This window comes from Corvus kubaryi, unplaced genomic scaffold, assembly GCF_017639235.1.
Source record: "Corvus kubaryi isolate FWS band 111438036 unplaced genomic scaffold, C.kubaryi_AGA036_p1.0 37284, whole genome shotgun sequence".
NCBI lineage: Eukaryota > Metazoa > Chordata > Aves > Passeriformes > Corvidae > Corvus > Corvus kubaryi.
The window spans coordinates 7,115,230-7,138,046 of record NW_024581088.1 but is presented as its reverse complement, the minus strand read 5'-3'; the positions used below and the strand labels follow the sequence as shown (position 1 = coordinate 7,138,046).

The 22,817-nt window shown below is 50.1% G+C and overlaps 1 protein-coding gene across 3 annotated transcripts in view; it reads left to right on the top strand.

Annotated features, from left to right (window-relative positions):
- The window catches only part of SSH2 (slingshot protein phosphatase 2), an 88,176-nt gene extending 68,515 nt beyond the window's left edge, over nucleotides 1-19,661 (top strand). For all 3 annotated transcript variants that reach the window (XM_042026247.1, XM_042026248.1, XM_042026249.1), the window contains 10 exons: nucleotides 1,667-1,735; nucleotides 2,496-2,561; nucleotides 3,583-3,777; nucleotides 5,560-5,653; nucleotides 5,782-5,910; nucleotides 7,995-8,041; nucleotides 9,413-9,559; nucleotides 10,151-10,351; nucleotides 14,507-15,350; nucleotides 16,593-19,661. In XM_042026247.1, coding sequence (XP_041882181.1) covers nucleotides 1,667-1,735; nucleotides 2,496-2,561; nucleotides 3,583-3,777; nucleotides 5,560-5,653; nucleotides 5,782-5,910; nucleotides 7,995-8,041; nucleotides 9,413-9,559; nucleotides 10,151-10,351; nucleotides 14,507-15,350; nucleotides 16,593-18,560 — 3,760 coding nt within the window. In that variant the 3' untranslated portion in view covers nucleotides 18,561-19,661. The remainder of the gene's footprint in view (nucleotides 1-1,666; nucleotides 1,736-2,495; nucleotides 2,562-3,582; nucleotides 3,778-5,559; nucleotides 5,654-5,781; nucleotides 5,911-7,994; nucleotides 8,042-9,412; nucleotides 9,560-10,150; nucleotides 10,352-14,506; nucleotides 15,351-16,592) is intronic.
- Nucleotides 19,662-22,817: the final 3,156 nt, after the last annotated feature.

The following is a 22,817-nucleotide window of genomic DNA, read 5'->3' as shown; positions in this document are numbered from 1 at the left end:
AACTGAATATTCAACCAGTTTTGGAGGCTTCATACTTGTGCTTACTTCCAGCACAACTGCTACAGGTGTAAGTCTTGCTTTTGACACTAGTTGGAATAAATTACTTCCAGGTAGTTAGTAGGATCACTAGAAAATATTTTTGAACTATTTGGCTAAGAAATTGCCTTCCAAACATTGCCTGCTGGCCACAGCAGCCACCATGCTTGGTTTGGATGCTTAGCTTGGGTGATGCCTGTTAAAATGGGGGACCAGCTTGATGCCACCCCTGGCTCCTGTCTCTGCACATGTGTGCACAGCTGTGGCTCAGAGATGCTCTTGCCTTGGGGCAAGAATAACTTGTCCTTGCACAGGTTGCTGTGAGCTTGGAACTCGTTGTTGGCTGTGATGTACCAGCACAGCCACCTTTGATAACTGAGAGCTCGCTGGTATTCAGTCTCTAATAACATAGCAGGGTCGTTTTAGCTTTCTGCTGGAGTTCCTGGGGTTCTGGATGGTCACTATGATCTGCCCTCCCCGAGCCCACTCAGTATTTATAACTCCATGTAGACTTGTTGCTATGGTCTCTGATAAGCGCTCGCTGAACAGTATCACTAAAAATACCCCGGCCACCTTGGGAAGCCTTTTAAAAACACATCTTTCCATGAGCTCATCTCATGTTGTCAACAGAAATAGCTGCGTGCTGCAGTGTCTCCTGGTGCTGGGCACCAGGCATGTACATTTCCAGGGCTCCCTGTCTGACCCTCCAAAGCCTGGTCTCGCCCTCTTCCCGCTCTTCTCGTGAGCTGGAGACTGGCAGGGGTGCTTGAAGTGGTGGAAATCTGGGAGCACCTGGTGCAAAGCATAAGAGCAGGAGGCAATTGAATTCTGTTCTTCAAGATGCTGCTTTGATTATGGAGCAGTTTTGCAGCTTTATGACATTCAGCTCTTTCAGTTTGACAACCTGGAGCAGGTTGTGTTGGGTTCCCCCGCCCCTGCCTTTTTTCCATCGCTTGGTTTCTGCTCTCAACTTGGCTTTTTGCTCAGCCTTACAGAAAACTGGTGGGACTGTGAGGGCAAAGAGAGCAAAGCAGCTGAGAAAGGAGTGGGATTGCCAGGGAGGTGTCTGTATGGGATGGCTGTTGTGCTCATTCTTGAGGTGTGGGAGGGTGAAGAAGGGTCAGGAGTCAACCACAGGTGATACAGGCTGTGATTGCCAACCTGCCATGCTGCCAGTCACCCTGCTATTGCACTGCTCTGCTCCCAGTCCCCAGCAGCTGTGGCTGAGGGACAAACAAGAAAATAAAGCTGTGGATTGCAAAATCAGAGCTAGAACCAAACCTCTTGAGCCTGAGAGGGATTAATCTGTAAAGAAAGCCTTGAAGACTGTGAGCCCCCTCTGACCTTCTGAACAAAGTTCAGTGTTTTGGGATCCTGTTTGCTCTTCTCCTGGGTGTGTTAACCCTTTAAGCTTGCTTGAAAGGATATTGCTGTACCCTGAATCCGGTTGGTGTTCCTTGCCAAGCCCCTGTAGAACAACATTGGCACCATTTGTCACTGAAGCAACAGTGGGATTTTTCATTTTCTTTTTTTTTTTTAATGAATACAAAAATGTGCAACTATTGCCATGAAATCAGAATAATAACATGGAGCTGTAGTAGATAGACTGACTTTCTCTTTCTCACTGCAGTAGCACTTGTACAATGGGCTTGGTGCTGCCGCTCTGGAGTGACACCTTGATCCACCTGGATGGCGATGGGTGAGTGCTTCTGTGTGTTCTGTGCTAATACAACTTAGAACCAGGTGTATGGGGAAGGATTCCAGTGCTTGCAGAGCCCTTGCAGGTCCAGCAGCCCTCCACTGTTGACCTGTATTGGGTTAGTAGGCTCAAAGGCCCTCAATCGCAGTGGTTGTGGCAGGGAACGCCAATAATTGACTTATCTGTGAATAAACACGCACTGAGACAGTGGCTTATGTGTGTGTTTAAGCTGGAGTAAAGGAGCTTTTACTGGCGAGTGGGTGTGTAGTGAAAGCTCCTTAAAGGGATCCTATTATGTGTTCCTCCATCACGCTTGCAGCAGGCAGCACTCAGCCCAACATAAAGCAAGAATGATGTTTCTCTGCCAAATAGACACCTGATTTGCAGACTCCCGTTTGTGCCAGTTACTCAGGCTGTCCAGTGCAGTGCGTGGAATGACTTTTCTTTCCTTGGTAGCTGCCCCAGGAACTCTTTAGCTGGATTCTGTTGCTCCCAGCTGTGGCACTGAATTTGTGTTGCCGAGGTAAACAGCACAGCCCAGCACTGTCCCACTGTCTTAGTTTCGTTCCCAAACAGCAGCTGCTTAAAAAAGTTATCTTAGAGCTTTTAGTGTGCTATTTTGATCTGTTTGCTAGCTGAACTCAGCAGTGTATGCATAGGGCTAGACCTTTGCTGTTCTAATGTGCTACAGACTATCAGTTATTAACTAAAAAGTGACTTTTGGGACACGTTTTTACTGTGCCTTTTTTCTTCTCACCAGAGGGTTCAGCGTATCAACAGATAACAGGGTGCACATATTCAAGCCCGTGTCTGTACAGGCAATGTGGTAAGTACTTACTACAAGCTATCCCAGTGATCCTTTTTCCAGGTATTTTGGCTGCTTAAGCTCTTAAAAAGCAGGTGCTGCTTTACATTACTGGTACCTTGAGACCTACTTGAGCAGCCAAAAGTTTCCTTCAGAGACAGGGAAGGAAGTTTGATACCAAAGGAAAAAAGCCATGTAAGTGCTGGTGTACAGCAGCTTTGTCTCAGCTGAGGGCAAGGAAGGAATAGGGTAATTTTCCTTGCAAAGGGCTGCTGCTTTGAGCCCAAAGTCACATTGCTTTGAGTATATGTTTGAAATATTTTGAGACATGTTCATTGTGATAGAGGAAAGAGAAGCTGCATGCATTTTTCTTTCCTTTTAGGGTGGTTCATGTAGTGATCATGAAAGTATTTCTGGCTTGAGCTTCTTTGCATTGCAAAAATACATCGCCTGTCAGCGATGCTGCTGTCACCCCAATGATTTTGACTTGGATCCTTCTGATCCCAGTCAAAGATTTAAAATAAGCTAAAAATAGGAGAGGGGGATTTGTTTCTCAGCAGCAGCTGAAGAAACTTCTGATACCCTCGTGCAGTGAGAGAGGGCAGACACCTAAACATCTCAGTACAGTCCTGAGCCCTTGGTTGTGCATGTCTGATTCCTGGGTGTCCCTTCCCTGCATGCAGGGCAGCTGATGGCACAGTAGGAGCTGTCAGCACCCTGTCTTGGACACAAACTCTGTGCATCTTACTTAGGGCTTGGGTATTTGTAGCAGATTTTGGAACCAGAGACACGGGTGCCTCTGCCCTCTGAATTGTGGGCACCTTCACTGCTGTCCATGCTTGTTTTGGCATGCTCCAATTAAGACATTCAAGCTCTGGCAGCGCTAGGAATCCACAGCCTTGCAGGACAGCCTCCTGCACAGTGCCAGGGGTTTGTACCAACTGATGGGACATGAGCAGCATCCTGGATTTGGCTGCTGTGTAGTGCTTGATACCAGCCTGAGGGAGAAATGATAAACCTACAAATATCATTCCCTTGCTAGGTCTGCTCTGCAGAGTTTGCATAAGGCTTGTGAAGTGGCACGGAGCAACAATTACTATCCAGGGAGCCTCTTCCTCACGTGGGTCAGTTACTATGAGAGCCATATCAACTCCGACCAGTCGTCAGTCAACGAGTGGAATGCCATGCAAGATGTTCAGTCCCACCGCCCTGACTCGCCTGCCCTCTTCACAGATGTGTAAGTTGGGCTGGCTCTGCTGAGCCAGTATGTGACTGTCCCCAAATGAGGAGAGAGTTTCCACAAGAGATTGCTCTTAATTAGGTATTAATAAGGAGAGGCTTCCTGTTCCATGTAATAAGTGGACTCTTGGTTAGGTAAACACCAGCACTGGAAGTTTAGCCCTCCTGGGGCTCCCTTGCATCTCCTGCAGCCTCTGTTTTCAGTTTAGTTGTTTACCTTGGGCTTTAGGCTTGCAGACCTTTGCTTCTGCAAGGTAAGTCCCGTGTTACTGGTGAGAGAGGTGTGGTGTACCTAAGCATTGTCCCTGCCGGTTTTGTCCTCTGGTTCCAGGCCTGGAAGGAACAGGTTTCTCTGGACTTTGTTCTTACACTGGCACGTGGCTTTGCACATGTTTAGATTAACGTGGTCTTTTTATCCTTACTCAGTTCATTTTGCTGTAAAGTGTTTATGTATGGACTTCAGAGCACGTGAGCTCCGAAACATCCTCATCTCGTCCACCTGAAACACCTTAGAATGAGGGCAAAGAGCAGTGCAGGTTTTTGTCATTCTGAGGAGCTCAGCAAGTGTGGAATGGGACAGTGTGTAGGTCCCACAATGCCTCCAGCTAAATGCTTGGGTATCAGGTGATAGATGGTCCAAAGCAGTGGCTGAGGTAAATGGGTAGATAATTTGGAAAGGCAGAATTTATAGGCTGTATCAACATACAAGGTTTACCACCCCTGTCATTAGTAACTGCTGATGGTGCTGATACCATATAACATGAAAGTAGTGTGTGACCAGATGTGGTGCCAAGTGTGAGGGTTTTCAGTTGCCCATTTTGTAATTACTTCACTGGCCCCAGCTGCTTTCCTGGGATAATAGTGCCTTTGGTTGATTAATGCTCCCAGATATTTCCTGTTGCTGGAGTCCAGTGAGTGAATAATGATGCTAAGCAGTTGTTCAGCTGTGAACAAGTCTTCACACTTGATTGTTTTTTAATGTACAAGGCGGGTGGCTGGAAAGTTTTGGCAAGCTGACAGATTAATATTTTCTTGTAGCTTTTCATATATAAATTTTATCTAACCCACCCTTTCCCTGGTGGCAACTTGAAATTTAATGATTTCCTGGGGACACTTAAACAGCATTCTCTTAATGGAGTCCTGAAATAGTGCATGAGGTTAAAAGAACCAGGAACTTTCATGATTTTTATTTGTGAACCACCAGTTGAACACTTGCAACGCCCATGCCCTTGCCAACCTGGCAGCCTTCCAGGGAAAGGTCGTGGGAGATGTCACTGCTGGGTCCCTTCTAAAGATGCTGGGTGAGCCAGCCCTGTGCTGCTGCTCTGCTGCAGCTTCTCCTGGTGTTACTCAGGCTATTTTTGCAGCTGGTGATAAGGCCCCTGGCAGCAGAGGCGGGAGGAATGCAGAGGCTTAGCTGCCCTCGTCTCTCCATGTAAGGAGTTTTGGAGCTGTTACCTTTCCAAGAAAGGTAGGGAGAGGCTTAGATATTGCTCCAGAGGGTATAATGCAGCCATCCCAATTTAAATTTTACCAAATACCAGAGGTTCTCTGGATGACTACAATGGATTAGGAGCATTCAGTTGGTGTCTTTCATATACGACTGTGAATCTAAACTGGGCTTTACTGTCACCTGAATTCCCTCCAGCTGAGGACATGCCTGGGGGAAGTAGTGTGAGAGTCTGAGACCCTGTAGAGTATGCAGTCTGTACCTATTTTAAAAGTGTCATGAATCCAGTTTGTCTCCCCTCCCAGTGACTCTGTTGCTTTCCTCTGACAGCCCAACTGAGCGGGAACGCACGGAACGGCTGATTAAGACCAAATTAAGGGAGATCATGATGCAGAAAGATTTGGAGAACATCACCTCAAAAGAGGTAAGTGGTGAGGGGAGCAGCCCTGGAAGTGCTGTTGTGCAAACTGAAGAGCTCTGTGCTTCATGCCATGAAGAAAGTCCAGAACAAAAGCTTCACGTGACTTCCTTGTGTCCCTCCTCCCCATGCAGATACGCACGGAGCTGGAGATGCAGATGGTGTGTAACCTGCGGGAGTTCAAAGAGTTCATTGACAATGAAATGATAGTGATCCTCGGGCAGATGGACAGCCCCACACAGATATTTGATCATGTCTTTTTGGTGAGTCTTAACAGTGAAGACAAGAACACTCCTAATACTTCCATGAGTTGGTTGACACAGGGGCCTCTGGAGGAAGTTAAAGGAATTCTAAAGGACAGATTGGTCGATCTGGGGTCACATACTCTTAAGCGAGACAGTAGTGAACAAGAGCAGCCTGGCTTTTTGGCTATGCTAAGCTTTGCCTTGTAGCACCAAGCTGTAGACCCTGTCCCTAGAGGATGAAAGGAAAAAAGTCTTAATTCTAACAGTTTTTCGGGGCTGTTTCCATTGATGTAAGACCAAGTTTTGTGGCTTTAACTGTCCAGGGTACCCACATGCCAAGTTCTTGTGTTTGGGAAAGGCATAACTACAGCAGAGAGGGAGGGAAGCTGTGTGACATCCAGGTGGAATGATGCTCTTGTAACACGGAAAGCTCTGAGTTCGTGTGATCCAGGAGGACCAGAGTAACATAACAAAGAATCCTGGAGATAAGTCACTTAAGGAAACATAAACATTTTGCTGTTTAATGTTTCGCTTGCTTAGTTGCTGCTGGGGCCTGTCTTAATTACTGCAGCTCCTTCTGATGAGTCAGCGTTCCGCTGGATTTCCCAGCCCCGGAGCCATGGACACAGGTTTGGTTGGGCTGTCTAGCCTGTGAGGTTGGCTCCACTTTAAACAAAGCCATTCCTCTTGGACCAGCTGGTCTTTCCAAATGGAGAGAGCCTCTCCCAGTCTCCGGCTCAGAAGGGATGGTCTCTATTAATGTGAGCACTCCCAGGATATCACGTTGGGGTAGAGCCAGGAAACTTGGAAGTACCTACGATGTAATGGATTTTTTTTTGCAGACTATGTGTTACAAGGGGAGAGAGAGACTTGTTACAGGCTTATGGTACTGGCCAAAAGCTGCACAGGCAGCTGGATCTACTGCAGGGCTTGGAGTCTTGGCTCCGACCGCATTTAATAGGGAGAAAACCTTTCAAAAAAGGCTTGCAGGCAGCACCAAGGAGAAGTGCTGTGGTTAGAGTGTGGAATAAAAGTATTTGCAGAGCAGCTGCTGTGGTGAGGAGCAGTGCTGCTGGGGCTGGGCACCAGCTTTGCTCAGGAGCATGTGTGCTGCAAGGCAGGGTTGTGTTGTGAGGGCTCCGAAAGGCAAGGAGCTGTTTCCTTCCAGGTCGAGGCAAGAACCCTGTGGGATCCCACTTAGGGAGTGCTAAAACAACTAAGCAGGAAATAAGAGACCTAATGATGTTGGTAGTTATGGATCAAAGGGCAGGAGAAAAGGCTTTCACCCCTGCAGCATTGTTCTCTGTACCTGTGGAAACTGATGGTTCCCAGGCCTGAATTAAATTGTTCTTCCTTGACTAGAAAGAGACAACATTAAACTGAGTCTGGGCCTTGGTAAATACAATCATTTTCATCTGGATCATCTTTCCATTTGGGAGCCTTTTTAGGGCCGGGAAGCAGAGAACTTGTACACCTTAAATTTTGAAGGCAACCTTTGAGTGGTTTTGTCCTCAGTCAGGTTTGTGTTTGAGCAGAAAGCAAGCAGCTTGGAGGCCCTGTGTGTGCTGCAGAGGACAGGGTTACCTAGCCAGGGTTAGTTAAATGTGTTCATTTCTCTGCTCACACAGGCTTTGAACGTGGGGAGAAGAGGTGTAACCCAAGTGAGCTTAGGTGTTGCTGCCTTTGATGTCGAGATGGGTGTTTCGTGTATAAGGAGCACCTGGATGGTTTTTAAATGCAGGCAGTTTCTCCTCTGTGAGGCAGAGCTGGCAGCAGCCTCCAGGGAAAGGGTGGAGTGGTCCTGTCTTGCTGAGGTTGATTTGTCAGCGGTTTGCAGGAAGTGCCAACACACAGTGCTGGGCTCTTGTTGGCAGAGCTGCTTCTTGTTTCAGAAGGGATCTGGTTAATGGGGTGAGAGAAGGTGCTGAACATCAGTCCTGGTTACCAGTTGTGTACCCCTATGCTCAAAGGACCCCCAGCTCTTCAACCTTTTGCTGGTCAGCTTCCTCCTCTGGTTCACTGGTGACCATCCCTCCCTCCACCAGTTGTCTGGCCATGCCTTCCTTCTGCCTGATGTGTCCCTTTGCATGTTTTCCCTGCAGGGCTCAGAATGGAATGCCTCCAATTTGGAAGATTTGCAGAACAGAGGGTGAGTAGCTTCAGGCCATCAGTTTAAAAGCAAGAGCCTGGCTTTAACCAACAAACTCTATTCCATACTTGCTGTGTAACCTGAGTCTTACTAAAGGGTTTGCAGATCCAAACAAGCTCTTGCTTCCTCCAAACTCCTTGTCCCACGAACAGGCACCCTAAAGTAAAAGAATCTTCCTCCGACCTTGACTAATGTCCCCAAGGCAAACAAAGGAAGGCAGCAAGCTCATAGCTATAAGTAGTAAAAAGCTGCAATTACTGAACTGGATGCTGCATAGTTGGCTCCGTGCCCTCGGCCCCAGCCCGTTGTTCTGGACTGATTACAGAGGCACTTCGGACCTCCAGGCTGTGGCAGGAAGGAAAATGTGGAGAAGAGCATTTGGTGCTCTGAGTGGGGCCCAGTAGGAAGTAAAGTCCTGCAGCTCTCAGGCCGAGCACTGATGGGGTCCTCTGGTTCCTGCCATTCCTACTTTTCAAGCTTAGAATGTCCTTTCTCCAGACCAGGTGGATATAAGCATCGGGATTGTGCAATTAAATAATTATTCATGGGTTTGGCTTATTTGTGCCAATCCAGTGGAAAAAACTAATCATGCTGCTGAATTGATAGTGTAATTCTATACCTCAGAAATTCAGCCTGGCAAAATTGACTCTTCTTGTTGAGCTCAGGCTTTGCTGTGGTTTCCTTGAGTCTGACAGGTCCTACTTGATTGCCAGTGATCTCATACCTGCTTGGGAAAAGGGGTGTCACTCCCTTGCAGCGCCCTTGTTCTGCCTGATATCCCAGCACGAGTGCATTTCATAAGCATCTTACAAGTAACCCTCAGGGCTAAAAATACTGAGTGCAGTGTACATAAATACCACACGCTTTCTCTAGCAGTTTCCTTTCCAGAAAATTTAGGGATAAGAAATAAATCCTCCCCAGAGGCTCATTGTCTGTTACATCTCTCTAGTTATTTTATGCATTTGTTTATCTTTGGTGTTACTTGGGGGCTTAGTGTTCATCTTCCCGTGGTTTTGGTCCAGCAGGAGGAGAGATTCACAAAGGGGCTTGGAGAAAAGTGTGCAAACACTAATTGCAGGAGCTCCTGTGGCATAAGTGTTGCTGACACATAGCAAAGAGGTGGTGGGCAGTGTGACCTGACATAGTACAGAGGAAGTTTATATCCATGGATCCCTGTTATCAGGCTCTACACTGCCCAGCAAAACCTATTGTCTGTGTTAGCTGCTGCTTCCTTGCATTAAGTCCTGGTTTCCCAGGAATTTTGTTCAAGAGTGCACTTCCAAATGCCCTTAGCAAAGCAAGGCAAGGCTGCAGTGTAGCAGTGGGACATCTCTCTGAACTGGCTGTGTTTCTCTCTGTGTTCCCATGCAGGGTGCGGTATATTTTGAATGTGACTCGAGAAATAGATAATTTCTTCCCTGGGCTCTTCGAATACCACAATATTCGGGTTTATGATGAAGAAGCTACAGATCTTCTGGCTTACTGGAATGATACCTACAAATTCATCTCCAAGGCAAAGTAAGTCTTTTCAGAAAACACAACACACACGTTTAGAAGATATATACTAAGCATTTTGTTTTCCTGCTGATTTTCCTAACTGCTTTTCCTCCTTGCCTACCTAGCATCAGAGCATTTTCATTTTGTGGTTTGCAGTAGAACAACATCTCCGTGCTAGAGGCTGCCCTGAACTGCTCAGTATCTCTTTGGGATGTGTTTCTAAGTTGTGACACCACGTTTGTGGTACAGGTTCTCTTTTTACTTGGAATACTGCTTGATGCCAGTGGGCCATTTGGGCTGAGCTCAAGGGTGCTACATTCGTCTTCAAGGGTTTTCCTGTATCTCTGTGTTTATCCACTTTGCAATAACAACTTCAGAAGAGCTGTTGTAACAAAATCTGTTGCAAATATTAATTAGACCTTGTTCTTCAGTTTCTTTGCGTGTCTTGCTCCAGTTTGTAAATTGGATTATCAGATCACATCCCAGACTCCAGCTGCGGCCACAGTGTTGAAAATACATTTGATAGTACTCTGGTAAAGAAGTTGCTGCTTTCTTAAGCTTGTCATATGTTTTCTGTTTAATGATCCTCTTTTGTTCTTTCTCTCACTTCAGGAAAAATGGTTCTAAATGCCTGGTGCACTGCAAGATGGGAGTGAGCCGCTCAGCATCCACGGTGATTGCCTATGCCATGAAGGAATATGGCTGGAACCTGGACAGGGCTTACGACTACGTGAAGGAACGGCGCACCGTCACCAAGCCCAACCCCAGCTTCATGCGGCAGCTGGAGGAGTACCAAGGGATCCTGCTGGCCAGGTGAGTGGAAGGAATGATCCTGATTGTCCATGTTAAGGCATGACACTTCAATGGTTGACTCTGTTCTTATAGTCAGAGCTTGTATCACTGCGTTGTGCAAGCTCGGGATCTTAGGAAGGGTAGCACTCTGTTCTCAGGGTTATCTCAGCTGAGCCTGGGAAGATGGGTGTAACAAGGAGCTTTCAGGAGGCTGCTTGACTTCTGGGATGTTTGGTTTTTGGAAAGTAGCATCCCATGAAGTGTTACCTGAGTGCAACATTCAAGAGCTATGCAGGCTCCAACAGAGATAAATGATATCCCTGTTGCTTGTAACATCACTTGGCAGGGAACTTGCTTTGTCTCCTCACAGTTCCCTGTTGAGCATGCCCCTCCTCAGCAGCTGGTCTGGTTTTATTTAGATCCCTTTGGTAAGTGTTGGTGTGAGGGGAGGGGACAGGATGTTCTGTGCATTGCAGCAGTGGTGTTTATTCCTGCCTGGAGTCCTGAGGCCAGTCTGGAGCTGGGCCTGGGTATGGGCAAGTGTGTTGTAATCCCAAGCCTATCACCTGACTAGCAAAAAGAGATAAATATTGCATGTTTCTAAGCTGTGTTAAGCAATGTCTTCACGTGATCAGCAGGAAGGAGGTAGTGATACTCTGTTTTGCCAGATTATGGTATTTTGTTTGGGATCCTGGTGTGCTTTGCCTGGGAGCAGATCTGCAGCAAACAGAGTTACTCAATCTGAGCCTTCTGCCACAGGGGGTGGCTCTTAGCAGGTTTGGACCAAAGTAAACAGTAAATTTCAAAGCTGCTCAGTGCTATTGGGAGATGCCTGCTTATTGTGGAATCAATTTAGGTTGGAAAATAGCTTTAAGGTCGAGTCCAGCCATTGTTTTATACGCTGTTATTTACAGCAGCTCAGTCACTCGTGCTCGCTTTAGGGCACACTTCTTACCTCTGTCCCCTGCTTGATTTTGTCCTTTCATGTCAGTTCTATCCACTTGCAAAGACCTCCCTTCCCTTTCATTCTAGTAACTTATCCTTCCTTCTTTGCTCTCTACCTGTTCCCAGCAGCCTGACTGTGTGTGTTGCTGGGCCAGGCCTGGATTCCCAATTTTTACACCAAACCCTTGGTGTAAGCTCCCCTGTCACTGTAGTGTGCTTCCTCTTTCCCTCTCTGCCCAGGTAAACAACCTCGGGGCTCCTCCCAACTTATTCCCTGGCCAGGTGCACCCGCAGGATCTTCATCCTCCACCTCTTGCTTTGCCTGCTTTCCTCTCTCCTGCTCCCCAAACCCTGCCTGCCATAATGACCCTCTTTCTCTCTAAAAAAGCAGCCAAGTGGTATCGAGTCTCAGGACAGATCACATGGAATAGATAATTTTAAAAAACAGTGCCCTGCTGGACTGAAACCCTTTGGGACAGACACCACACCTGCCTTGGGTGCCTCATGTGACACCAAACATGCTGCTGGCACCAGTTAGTAAAGGTCAGTGCTTAACTCTGGGCCAGAGATGACCTGACCAGTGTGGTTTGCAATGACCACACTGGGAACTTAGATCTCATTGGGGTAGATTGGATGGAGAAAAAGAAGCTTTTTAGGTGTGAAAAATGCACCAACAGGTTAGTGAACACCTGTGAGGAGCCCTGGTGTGGGACCAGCTGGTCTCTCACATCTTTAAGCCCTCAGGCTAGCAGTTGGTTTGGGTAATCTGCCAATCTGGTGGTTGGTGACATGCCTGCAAAGCCACCCTGTACAAACATTTTGGTTAAGGATTGTTTTTCCCTTTTAGTAATTTCTTTTTTGGAGGTATATCTTTCTTGCTGCCACCATTTATAGGCATGTGGCTTCCCTTCCACTGAAGCACAGCCCTGCTCCTGACCTACTCTTCAAGTCCCTGTACAATGGCACAAACAGGATTACTTGTGAGGCTTTAAAAAATGCAAGAGCAGTGCGTTACATCTGTGGAGGACGAAAAAGCCTGCAGTAAATGAAGCTTCACTGAAGCAAGGAATGGCCCCTCCATGCTGCAGAAACTGTCCCTCTTTATCCACTTCCTCTCTCAGCTCCAAACTGCTTTTTTTCCCTCTTTCTTTGTGTTATTCAGCTTTGCCCTCTGGCCGCCTTGTTTATTGCTGCAGTATTCCAGGACAGGTAAAAAAAACAAAAACAAAAAAACCAACAGATTGACACTCATGTGACTGCTCCAATTTCAGGGGGAAGGTATGTGAGGGCAGCCATGTGCTCACACTATCCAGTTACGGTTTTGTGCTGGGGTTATGGCAACTGGGATATGTTTTCCAGCTGTAAAATGAAAACCCCCTGCCTGCTTTTAGTCACAACAACAAGTGTGTTTTGCTCTTTGGGACTGTCATGCTTCCTGGGGTTAGTTAAACTGTCCCCTCCCTCTGTTGATAAACACAGCAAGGCTGAGCCAGGCCTGTTTCTGTTATTAGTTATAGATAAGTTACAGGAAACTGGTATATGGGATCTCCTGTGCCTTGTGCAGCTTGTGAATCAGCAGCAGTTTTATACCCAAGCCTGGAGAGCTGGTGGGAGGTGTGGGGGACTCCTGGTCCAAAGCTGGTGTGGGCACAAGCACTGGGAATGTTGCCCAGGAAGGTCAAGGGGTGGCTGTGGGCTGTGACAAGGGACGTGGGCTCCTGTTCTCTGACTCTGCATCAAGCACCTCATGCAGGTTGTCAGACTGGGAAAGTGTGAGATTGGAAGATAGCACAGCACACCTCTGCCAGTGGTGCTTGACATCTGATTTGGTCCTCAGATCTGTGCCAGTTGCTCACACAGGAGGGTAATTTTCACTTTAAAAATCAGATGTGCAGCAGAGGGCTGGATTTGAGCACTGAAGTGCCCTCAGAAAACACCAGCAGCTCCCCAGGCTGTATGAGCAGAGATGTCAGATGACAATCCCATACAGAGCCCAGGCAAGAACCTGCCTTAAGGGCAAGCCTGGTTCTGCTGCCAGTGTCAAACTGCTCCAAAAACCATTGGAGACAGAGCATGTGCACTTCAGGACAGTGTCCTTGGCCTTTGATCTTGACCCTCCTCTCCTGAGAAAGGACCTGTGTCGCACGTGAAGGTTGTCACTGATTATAGGGTTGGAAAGCTAAATCTGCAATGGATTATTTTCCTTAGCTGTTGGGCACCCACAGGTGAGCTGGCACACGGTAATTAGCTCAGTACCATCTGTTAATTAACTTCCTGTGGTCACTGGATGTGTCTGGGAGTGCCTGCTCATAACAGCAAGGTACTGGAGGGGTTTTGCAAGATCTCCTGCAGCTCCAAGGAGGTTTCTGTGGTTTCTGTGTTCCTCCTAGGGGCAATGGGTGGAAACACATCCCTGTGGCCGTGGCCACTCAGCAAACCCTGGCAGCCTGGGCTAGCTCTGGGATTTCATGGCAAGAAGTTGCCTCCAGTGCTCTCTGTAAGCCCAGGTGCATGGGTTGGGGATTTTGGCAGGTGGAGATAAGGAAGGTGATGCAATGCCACTGGCAGTTGCTTGGCCTTTTGATGGTTCAGACTTTCCTAAAGGGGCTTTCCAGGAGCTGGAGGAGTTCTGAGCTTCCTTCCTGTGGAAGGTGGGTGGTAATTTGGGCTGTTTGTTTACCATTGAGGATATCTTATGTATTTTTGCACACACCCACCTCTACTCATCCCGCCCTATCCTTTGGTTACAAGAGCCAGTTATTGATGACTGAAGCTACTCAGAGAAGGAACCGTGAGGGAAACTGGACTTTATTCAGTGCCCACCACCTGCTTGTGTCCAGTACAAGGGGTTCTCTCTCATCTGGTCACTGCTCATCTGCTAGCAAATGGCAAAGTGCTGGCTGAGAAGGGACCAAATTCTGCAGTCAATTAAACATTGCATTTGTTGAGTGGACAGATCCAATGCCACAGGGGAATAGCGAGGGGTGTGTGGAGCAGAATGGTGCCATGGGATTCAGCTCCTGGAAAGTGGCTCTTTACTGAATCAACTTTTCCAGCAGCAGGTTTGGCCCTGAACTGTTCAGGTGAAGCTGCAGTTGTGGCCAGTGACTCCTCCAGCATTTGGCACAGTTTTTGTTGTAGGTTGTGTCCTCTTACAACCTCTTACAAGGCAGATCTGGCTCTGGTATGTGGAAATTACTCACTGTTTTCCTTTGCTCTCCTTGCCCGCAGCAAACAGCGGCACAACAAACTGTGGCGCTCACACTCGGACAGCGACCTCTCAGATCACCACGAGCCCATCTGCAAGGCTGGGCTGGAGCTGAACAAAAAGGAGATCACCACCTCAGCCGACCAGATCTCAGAGGCCAAGACCAACGACAACCAGCAGCCCATGTCTCCCATCTACTCAGCTGAGCTGGACAGAGAGCAGCAGCTCCCAGAGGACACAAACATGATCGAGGACGTGTGTGTGAAGGAGAGAAGGATCCACTTAGAGTTTACTTGCAGAGACTTCCACGCTGAGCAGATGGAGGACAAGCTGAACCTGAACAATATCAATGGCTGTACGGCGGGGTGCTGTGTAGACTCTGTCCCCCCTGACAACTGCCATGCTTCTGAGGCCTTAATGCAGCTCCAGCACCCCTTGGAAATAACGGAGTTTCCTGATCTGACAGTGGACGATCTAGAAAAAGATGCCCTTAAGCCTGATATGAACGTGCACTTGGTTCCCATGGAAGAATTCACTTCATGCTTAAAAGACTTCCCCCAATCCCCAAACCAAAATTCCCCTGGTCTCCAACAGAACCCTCAGCCCGAAGTGACAGACCTCAGCACAGACAGGATTGATTTCTTCAGCGCTTTGGAGAAATTCGTGGAGCTCTCCCAGGAGAGCCGGTCACGCACCTGCTCCCATTCCAGGCCGGAGGAGCAAGGGATTGGGAGGAATGGGGTCTCCAGGGTGCCCATGCTGGAAGTGCCACCTGCTGCAGATGGGAGTGCAGATGCTCGAAGGCACAGCCCTGGAAACTCTCCTCAGGCATCAGATGACTCTTCCACAGATGAAGAGCAACAAAAGGTTAAAATAACTTGCTCAGTTTTTTTAGGAACTGCTGCTCGATGCTGTCTGTGGGGTGGCTGTGGATGGGATTTTCTAGCCCTGCTTTCACTGGACAGAGTGTTTGGGGAGGGATTGCTAGATGCTTCTCCCTTCCTTCACTTTTAGATACTTGCCCTTTTCTGCACTTTTTCCTTAAACATCAGTTTGCTGGCATTGGCAGGGCCGTGAGCTGACCTTGACCTGACCTGCTGTGCTGTTCTCGTGAGAAACTTATTTTTGAGTTTTGCATCAGGGCAGCAGAAAGGTGGGACTTGACCCACTAATTTAGCCAGACCCTGAGCCCAGCCAGCATCCCAAATCTGCACAGATACTTATCTGACTTGAGAAATCCACCAAAGAATGGGGCAAAACTGGCCCTTTTCCCTGGTTGGGAAGTACCAGCATTGGGGTAGTAAATCAAGGCAGGTGTAGAGCTTCCATTGCTGGAGGAAGAAATTAACCTGTCCAGGTCTGGAGTGATGGGATTGGGCACGTCATGGCTCACTTCTCCTGGGTAGAGAGATGGTCTTGACAAAATTTAGTAACCTCTAAATTTAGGTACCTTTTTCTAGTAATTGCTTTTCAGCCTCCAGGACTCTCACAGGGATTGATGATGTCCTGGGCCATCATTTTCTGGGAGCTTCTCTTATTTAAATTCCACACTGAATTGCTTGAATCTTTTCCATCTCCATGTGAGGCAGTAAGGCTCTTCCAAATATAATAGGCCAGTGCTCTCTCCTGTGATTTGGCAGAGAGTGTCTGTGGGGATTGGGATCCTCCCTGGCCATTTTCCTCTGGGAAACCAGAGTGTTTCAATGCTTGGTCATTCTTTTTGCTGTACTTCTGTTTGCTCCATACGTGAGCAGAATTTGTCATGTTTTCAGTTCAAAATGGCACTTTTAGCAGTATTAGGATTCTTTCTGTTGGACTTTTCTTCACTAAAAAAAAAAAAAGCTACCTTTTCCTTGGGGTTTGTGGCAATTAAAGTTCTTAGATCTCAGTCTAAGTGAAGATCCAGCCTGGAATATGTTAAATTCAGTCCCAGAGACAGTAAAAAAATCTACGTTAGTGATCAGTGCTGTGGTGATCTCTCTCCACACACTGCCACATGCTTTTTTGTTCCTTTGGGGATGTGCACCCCTGTTTTCTCTACCCTGCTGCTGTTTGCCCTGTGTCAGCACAGCTGATGCACTCCGTAATTCTCCTGTCTGTGTGTTGCAGGAGGTCCCTGAGCTGCCTGGTGCAGGTCATCTCACGAGATCCCACTCGGAAAATGCCATTTCTGTGAAGGAAATTATCACAGAGATCGAGTCAATCAACCAGGGAGTAGGACCTGCCCAGCAAAAAGAGGGTTCAGCCAACCTCAGCCAGACACCAAAGAGGAACATGGTGCATGACCTGCCAGTGGAGGTGATTTGGGCATCAGAAAAACTGGAACAGAGTGAAGGAGCCTGTGCTGGACACCAGGAAAAGGAGAAGGACCCTCTGCCAGCTGAGCAGGAAGAAGCCCCATCTCTGCAGCTGTCTTCTGGTAAATCAGACCTGGAGGAAAGCAGCTCTGGTGGGGAGCAGCAGGAGCCTCGTGGCTCTATTAACCCTGAGCCCAAGTGGTGCCCCGGCTCCGTCCGGCGCGCCACGCTGGAGTTCGAGGAGCGCTTGAGGCAGGAGCAGGAGCACCAGCACACAGCCCCAGCCTGCACTTTACTGACCCGCAAGAACTCCAGGAACGACTCCCCTGCTGCCGAGCTCCTGCCACGGGGGAAGAGCGAGGAGCCACCCCTGGAGCTGGCTCTGGAGGGTGACAAGGTTCAGGGTCCAGGCGCTGAGGAACCACTGCTGCCTCCTGGGGCAGAGCAGCCTGTGGGCAGACACCTGCCTGCACCCCTCGGGCCCCCTGCCCAGGAGTCCCTGCCCGCAGAGCCCAGCCCGGGGCAGGAGGGAGCGGCACAAGAGCGCAGGACAGTGGTCTCGTTTGACGGGACGGAGGAGCCATCCCTGCCCTCCCTCCTGCCAAAGAGAATCGAAATCATCGAATACACCCTCACGGTGAGGCCTGCAGAGCAGCGCCCCGACACAAGCTGTGAGCAGGGCGGGCTGGCCACGGCCACCCCGTCTTTAGATGAAAACTTGAACCCCTCGGTGTGCTTGGAGAAGGCTCCGGTGGATCCCTCGCCGCCGGAGCACATGGTACGCAAGCAGGCCGCCTTCACCATGGGCAGCCCCAGCGAGGAAGGCGGTGGGATATCTGCTCACCTCGGCGTTGCTTCTCCCTCTGCCCAGGTGACCTGTCCACCTCCAGGCAGCCTCGAGCCCTCTCCTTACCCCTACATCATTCACCTGGAAGGTGTCACCAAGCAGAGCACGAGTACAGACGATGAGCCGGTCACGCCGTGTGGCACCGAGGGAGATGCAACTCTCCCGTTCAGGGATGGTCCCAAACCTCTCTGCGGGGGCAGTGCTGGCATCTCGAGGCAGCTGAGCAGTGAGGACTTCAGCAGGCAGCATGCTGAAAACATGGACTTTCTGGACATCTCGTTCCTGTGTTACAGCCTCCCGCACAGCTCCAGCAGCCGCAGCGTGGAGGAGCGCTCCAGCAGCCCCGGGCTGGTCAAGCAGCGGGCCAAGGAGATAGAGGCTCGGATCCGGCACGCAGGGCTCACCACGCCCTCCCACATGAAGCGCTCGGCATCCCTGGCCAAACTGGACTGCCTGGACCTCTCCAAGGATGACTTACGCGAGAGGGAGTCAGCCTCTTCCGATGCCAACCCGGTGCTTCTCACCTGCGTTGCCCTCGGTCGTGGCTTTTGTGGGGGGAGTTTCGAGAAGGGCTCGGAGAGTCCATGTGGGAAGCATCTCCTCTCCTCCCCAGAGCCCACTAAGCATTTTGTGGAACAGCTCAGAACAGCCGAGTGCATTGCCCAGAGCAAGCCGGTGGAGAGGCCGCTGGCTCAGTACGCCAAAGAGTGCAGCTCCAGCCAGCAGAGTTTGTGTTCCAGTGCAGATCCGACGTGGACTAGCTCTGGGGAGAGCCCTCCACTGCTCCAAGTGCAGGTCCTGGACTCCTTGTCTCCATCTCAAGCTCTGGCTGTCGCCCCACGGCAGCAGCACGGGAGAACTCACCCTCTGAGGAGGCTCAAAAAGACCAATGACAAAAAGCGGACAACCAATCCCCTCTACAACACGATGTGATCCTGGGCCCTTGGCTGTGATTTCTTACCCAGAACCCGTGGTGTTGCTTTCACGCAAGGGGCAGGTGTAATATAAGGAACATGCACTTTATTGGTTAATTTTATATATATTGTCATTTTACTGTTCCTGGCGCATGTAGGTGTGGGTTGGTTCTTCTGTGTGTGACTCTGACTGCAGGACTGTTTGGGTTTTTTTAAGTTTAACTCAGATAACCTCAAATGTTCTTTTGTTGTTGTTGTTGTTGGTTTGTTTTAAAAGAACACCTTTACCATGAGAAAATTGATGTTGGCTTGCTTCGGCAAGGTGGAGTTTTGCTTACAACAGATCCTAGTTCCTAACTTGAATTTTCCCCATGCCTTGAAATGGTGCTGGGCAGTTGGTGGGGTGAGAGCCCCTGTAAATGTGAAGGCTGTGCCAAGGTCCCTTTGTTTGGCCTTTCTTTTATTCTGTAAACTGGAACTCCACGATGCTGGCAGAACCCTCACAGAGCTGCTTCAGGACAAACCCCCTGGGCTCGCTTCAGCTGGTGCTTCCCCAAAAGGAGCACACAGGGGTAAGTCCTCCCGAGGGATGGGCTCTAATAACCCTAGGCAGCACCTAGACCAGCTTTCCTGTCTGCCATGGGGCACACAGAGCTCTCTGCTCTGTGCTGAGGTGGGGCAGAGCTCCTCCAAGAGCTGCCACATTCACCTCTACCCCCAAAGCCAGTGTTCTTTTAAAACAAACGCCTCATTAGGGTTTTAACCCTCCCATTACTTGAATACTGCTGTGGGCCTTCCAAGTTCATGGCCATATCATCTGTCCTCCGCCCTCCTCCTACTGCCTGCCCTCTGCCCCAAAGCTGTTCTTGTGCTGCCTGAGTTTCCCTCTCCTCTCTGCCACGCTCACGGGTGTTTCTGGCCGCTCCCCAACCTTGAGCTGTTTTTGTTACATGATATACTGCCCTTAATGCAAAGCTTTGTCCTCTCTGCTGTCACTTCTAACTCTGGACCCAGAGAGAAAATCTTTTCGTGAAGATTTTTCTTTTTCTTTTTCTTTTTTTTTCTTTTTTTTTTTTTGGGGGGGGGGGGCAAAATTGTATATATGATATTTATATTAATTTTTTTTTTGTCTTTTCTATGTTTTTTTAAAAAAAAAAAAGGGCAAGACTGTGTTCTGTAAACTGGAAAACAAACCCACCTGACTCAAACTCAGTTCTGTTCTTTGTGATCTGCACAGACACGGGAGTGGATTTGACATTTTAAGCTGTCTTCCCTTTCCAAAAGTGAGCCTCGATGCCAAATGTGTCCCTTCTCCTCCAGTCCTGCGTGAACCCCTGTTACCCCACGGTGGGAGGGGCACTGTGTGTCTGCCCATCTCCTTCCTGCTTGAAGCTGGGCTCCAGGAGTGCCAGTTGGACGTGGAAAGCTTTTGGCTGCTCCAAGCCATTCTGCAGGTTCTTGCTTCCCCAGAGAAACCATGTGTGAAGGCTCTGCTCCAAGTTTCAGCAAATTATTTTGTGGTTTCTGAGCAGTTTGGCTAATCAAAGCTCCTCATTTCTAGCTGTGTGCATCAGCAAGTTGTCCCTGTGCTGTAGGAGCAGAGGGAAAGGCCAAGAGGAGCTCTGGGTCCTGTCCACAGTCCTGTGGCAGGTCCTGAGCTGGTGCTCGGCTGGGGCCCAGACCTGCCCTCTGGGGAGGAGCAAAGCAAAGAGAAGATGCAGAATGGCTCAGGCTGTTGAAGCCCAGCACGGAGAGGACGTGGTGTGGGAGGAGCAGCAGCCAAGGCCATGCCTAGAAAGCAGCCCTAAAGCTGCAGAGCCTTGCAGGCTCTGATGGGACAAACTCTTGAGCTGGAAAGGAGTGCACGGCACTGGAGTGCTCTGGAGTATTGGGAAGCAGCATGTGCCTGCCCTGGGGAAGGGGTGTCAGCGATCCCCAGCCTGCCCACAGCTGGTGGCAGAGGATAGCCGAGCAGCTGGCAAGGTAATGCCACCTTGCTGCGCTCCGTTAGCTCCCAGGGGTCCTCCTGTGCTGCCTTGCAGCCTGGGCAAGGTCTGTGAGTCCGCCTGTGCTCCAGCAGCCACGAGCACTATCCCTCCCTTTCCTGAACTCTGGCAGGGGGTTGTCACCCGTGCTGGAGCACAGCCCTGTCCTGGGTCAAACAGCACGTCACCCCAGGCCATTTCAGTCCCTAGAAGTCACCCAAGCCCCTGGCCCAGGAGGCCAGATACTTCTTTGGGACACTGAGAGACATGTGGCTTCTCCTAGCCCGCTCCAGCTGGCTCCGGAGCCAGGCAGACCCTGTGGAAAGGCCAAGTGGCTCATGTCATCTTGAGAAGGGCAGGTTCAGTCCTTACCTCCCCCACAAACTTGCACCAGGCCCCACTGCCCACCGTCCTGACCCCAAGGACATGCCTGCCTGCCCCTCCACAGGTGGAAGGGACTGGGTGCCACCAGCCTGCCTTGCATTGGAGGGTGCATGCTTGGCTGGCAGCATGTCCTGGTGACGAGGATCTGCTGGGGAGGGAAAAGCCTTGTGTAGAATTTTTTCCCTTGAGAAGGCAGGAGGAGGAGGAAAAGGATCGGGTTTCTTTGCCCGGCTTGATCTCAGGAGAAATGCCCTCTGGGAAGGGTCTTCAATGCAGACCAGAAATGCTGCTTCCTTCCAATACTCAGCTACTCTCCAGGTGCTTCAGCTGGGGAGAGCAGCAAAGGGGCAGAGGCCCCTGCAGGGAGGTGCTTCGCTGTCCCCTTGTCCTTGGCTCTGGCCCAGCACAACTGGTTTTTCTCTGAGAAGGCTGTGGGCAGGCAGAGGGAGTCAGGAAAAGTGGTTCTCTTGCAGAGTGATGAAGGCCTTGGAGGTCTGGAGGCTCTGAGCGGGATGGCAGGAAGGGGACGGACTGGAGGGACCTGGACCTCCTTTCCCAGTGTCTGGACAATGAAGCCACCAAGCCCCTGGCATCAGAGGTGTCTGCTGGGGACGATTGTCCCTTCTCCATGCTGGTGGCTCGTGGGAGGTTCCTGGAGCCACCCCACGAGAGCTTCTTGTGACCCGCTGAGCACCACAGGGAGCAGCAGCACCTCCGGGGTGCTCAGCAGCTGACAAGCCTCGCGGGTAGAGGGGGTTTGGGAGAAACGTGTTGTTTTAAGGGCATTTTTGTACAAAGCAACTGTTCTTTGGTCTCTGGCGAAGCCTCTCGGAGGACGCTTTATTGTTTACATTGACTCCTGTACAATACCCCAGCCATCGCTGCCCCGTCCCGGCCGTACTGTAACGTGTGAGCCTTGCACAAACGGACTGCGTGTGCGTGAAACTGGTTCTACACTGCGTTCTGTTGCACTCGGTGGTGTGTGTGGGTGTGTGTGTGAGTGTGTGTCCGGTCTGCTTGAGAAGTTGTGACGTGTACAAATCTCTCCCCTCTCGGCCCTTTCCTGGGGGCACGGTCCCAGCGGGTGGCAGGAGGTGACGCCGCTTCTGGGTCACTTGGATGTTTAAACGGAGCAGGGATTAGTTCCATGTCTCTCTGCCAGCAAAGGCCTGGTGGAAGGGATCCCGCCCCACCTCCGGCTGCTCCAGGGACCTCCTGGGAGGAGCGAGCTGGGAATCCATGGCCGCAGGGGCACTGCACCTGCCGGGGGCTCCAGGAGCCTCGCAGCCCTCTGGCAGGAGGAAGCCATACCCACCGCAGGTCCCTGCTCCCCACACGGTGCGTCCTGCCTTAATCGGTCCTGGCTCCACACAAACCCCACCACTTCTCCCCAAGGGAGGGACCCCCGAGCCCTCAGTGTGGGGCAGAGGCAGGTGCTGGCCTGGCGCAGGAGGGTCCGGGCTGGCGCAGGGCTCGGTGCCTGTCCAGCGGTGCTGCCAGAGGTGCTAACAGCCCGCCCGCGCTGCAGACATCTCTGTTGGCACGAGAGAAGGTGCCAGTGCCTTTTATTTTCCTTTGTGGAGATGTGACGTCCGTGCGCTGGTTTGTAGGGATTGTCCGGGGCCGAGCAGCTGGCGGTGGGGTTGCAAACCAGGGAGGGGAGCACTTCTGTCTGCCCCTCCTGGATCTTCCTTGGTGGCTGGGATCGTCCCCTTTCCCCCTAAAGACTTTATGACCGATGTGCTCAGCTGTTTTTAAATGTGAACTTGTGCACTGATGTGCAGATTCAATGTTCTTGTTACCGAATAAATAAAAGTTTTATTTTGAAGATGACAAAGATGTGTGGCTTCCTGTTTGGGATCAGGGCTGGGGGTGAGGAGTGATCTGTGCTGCTCTCTGAGCATGGG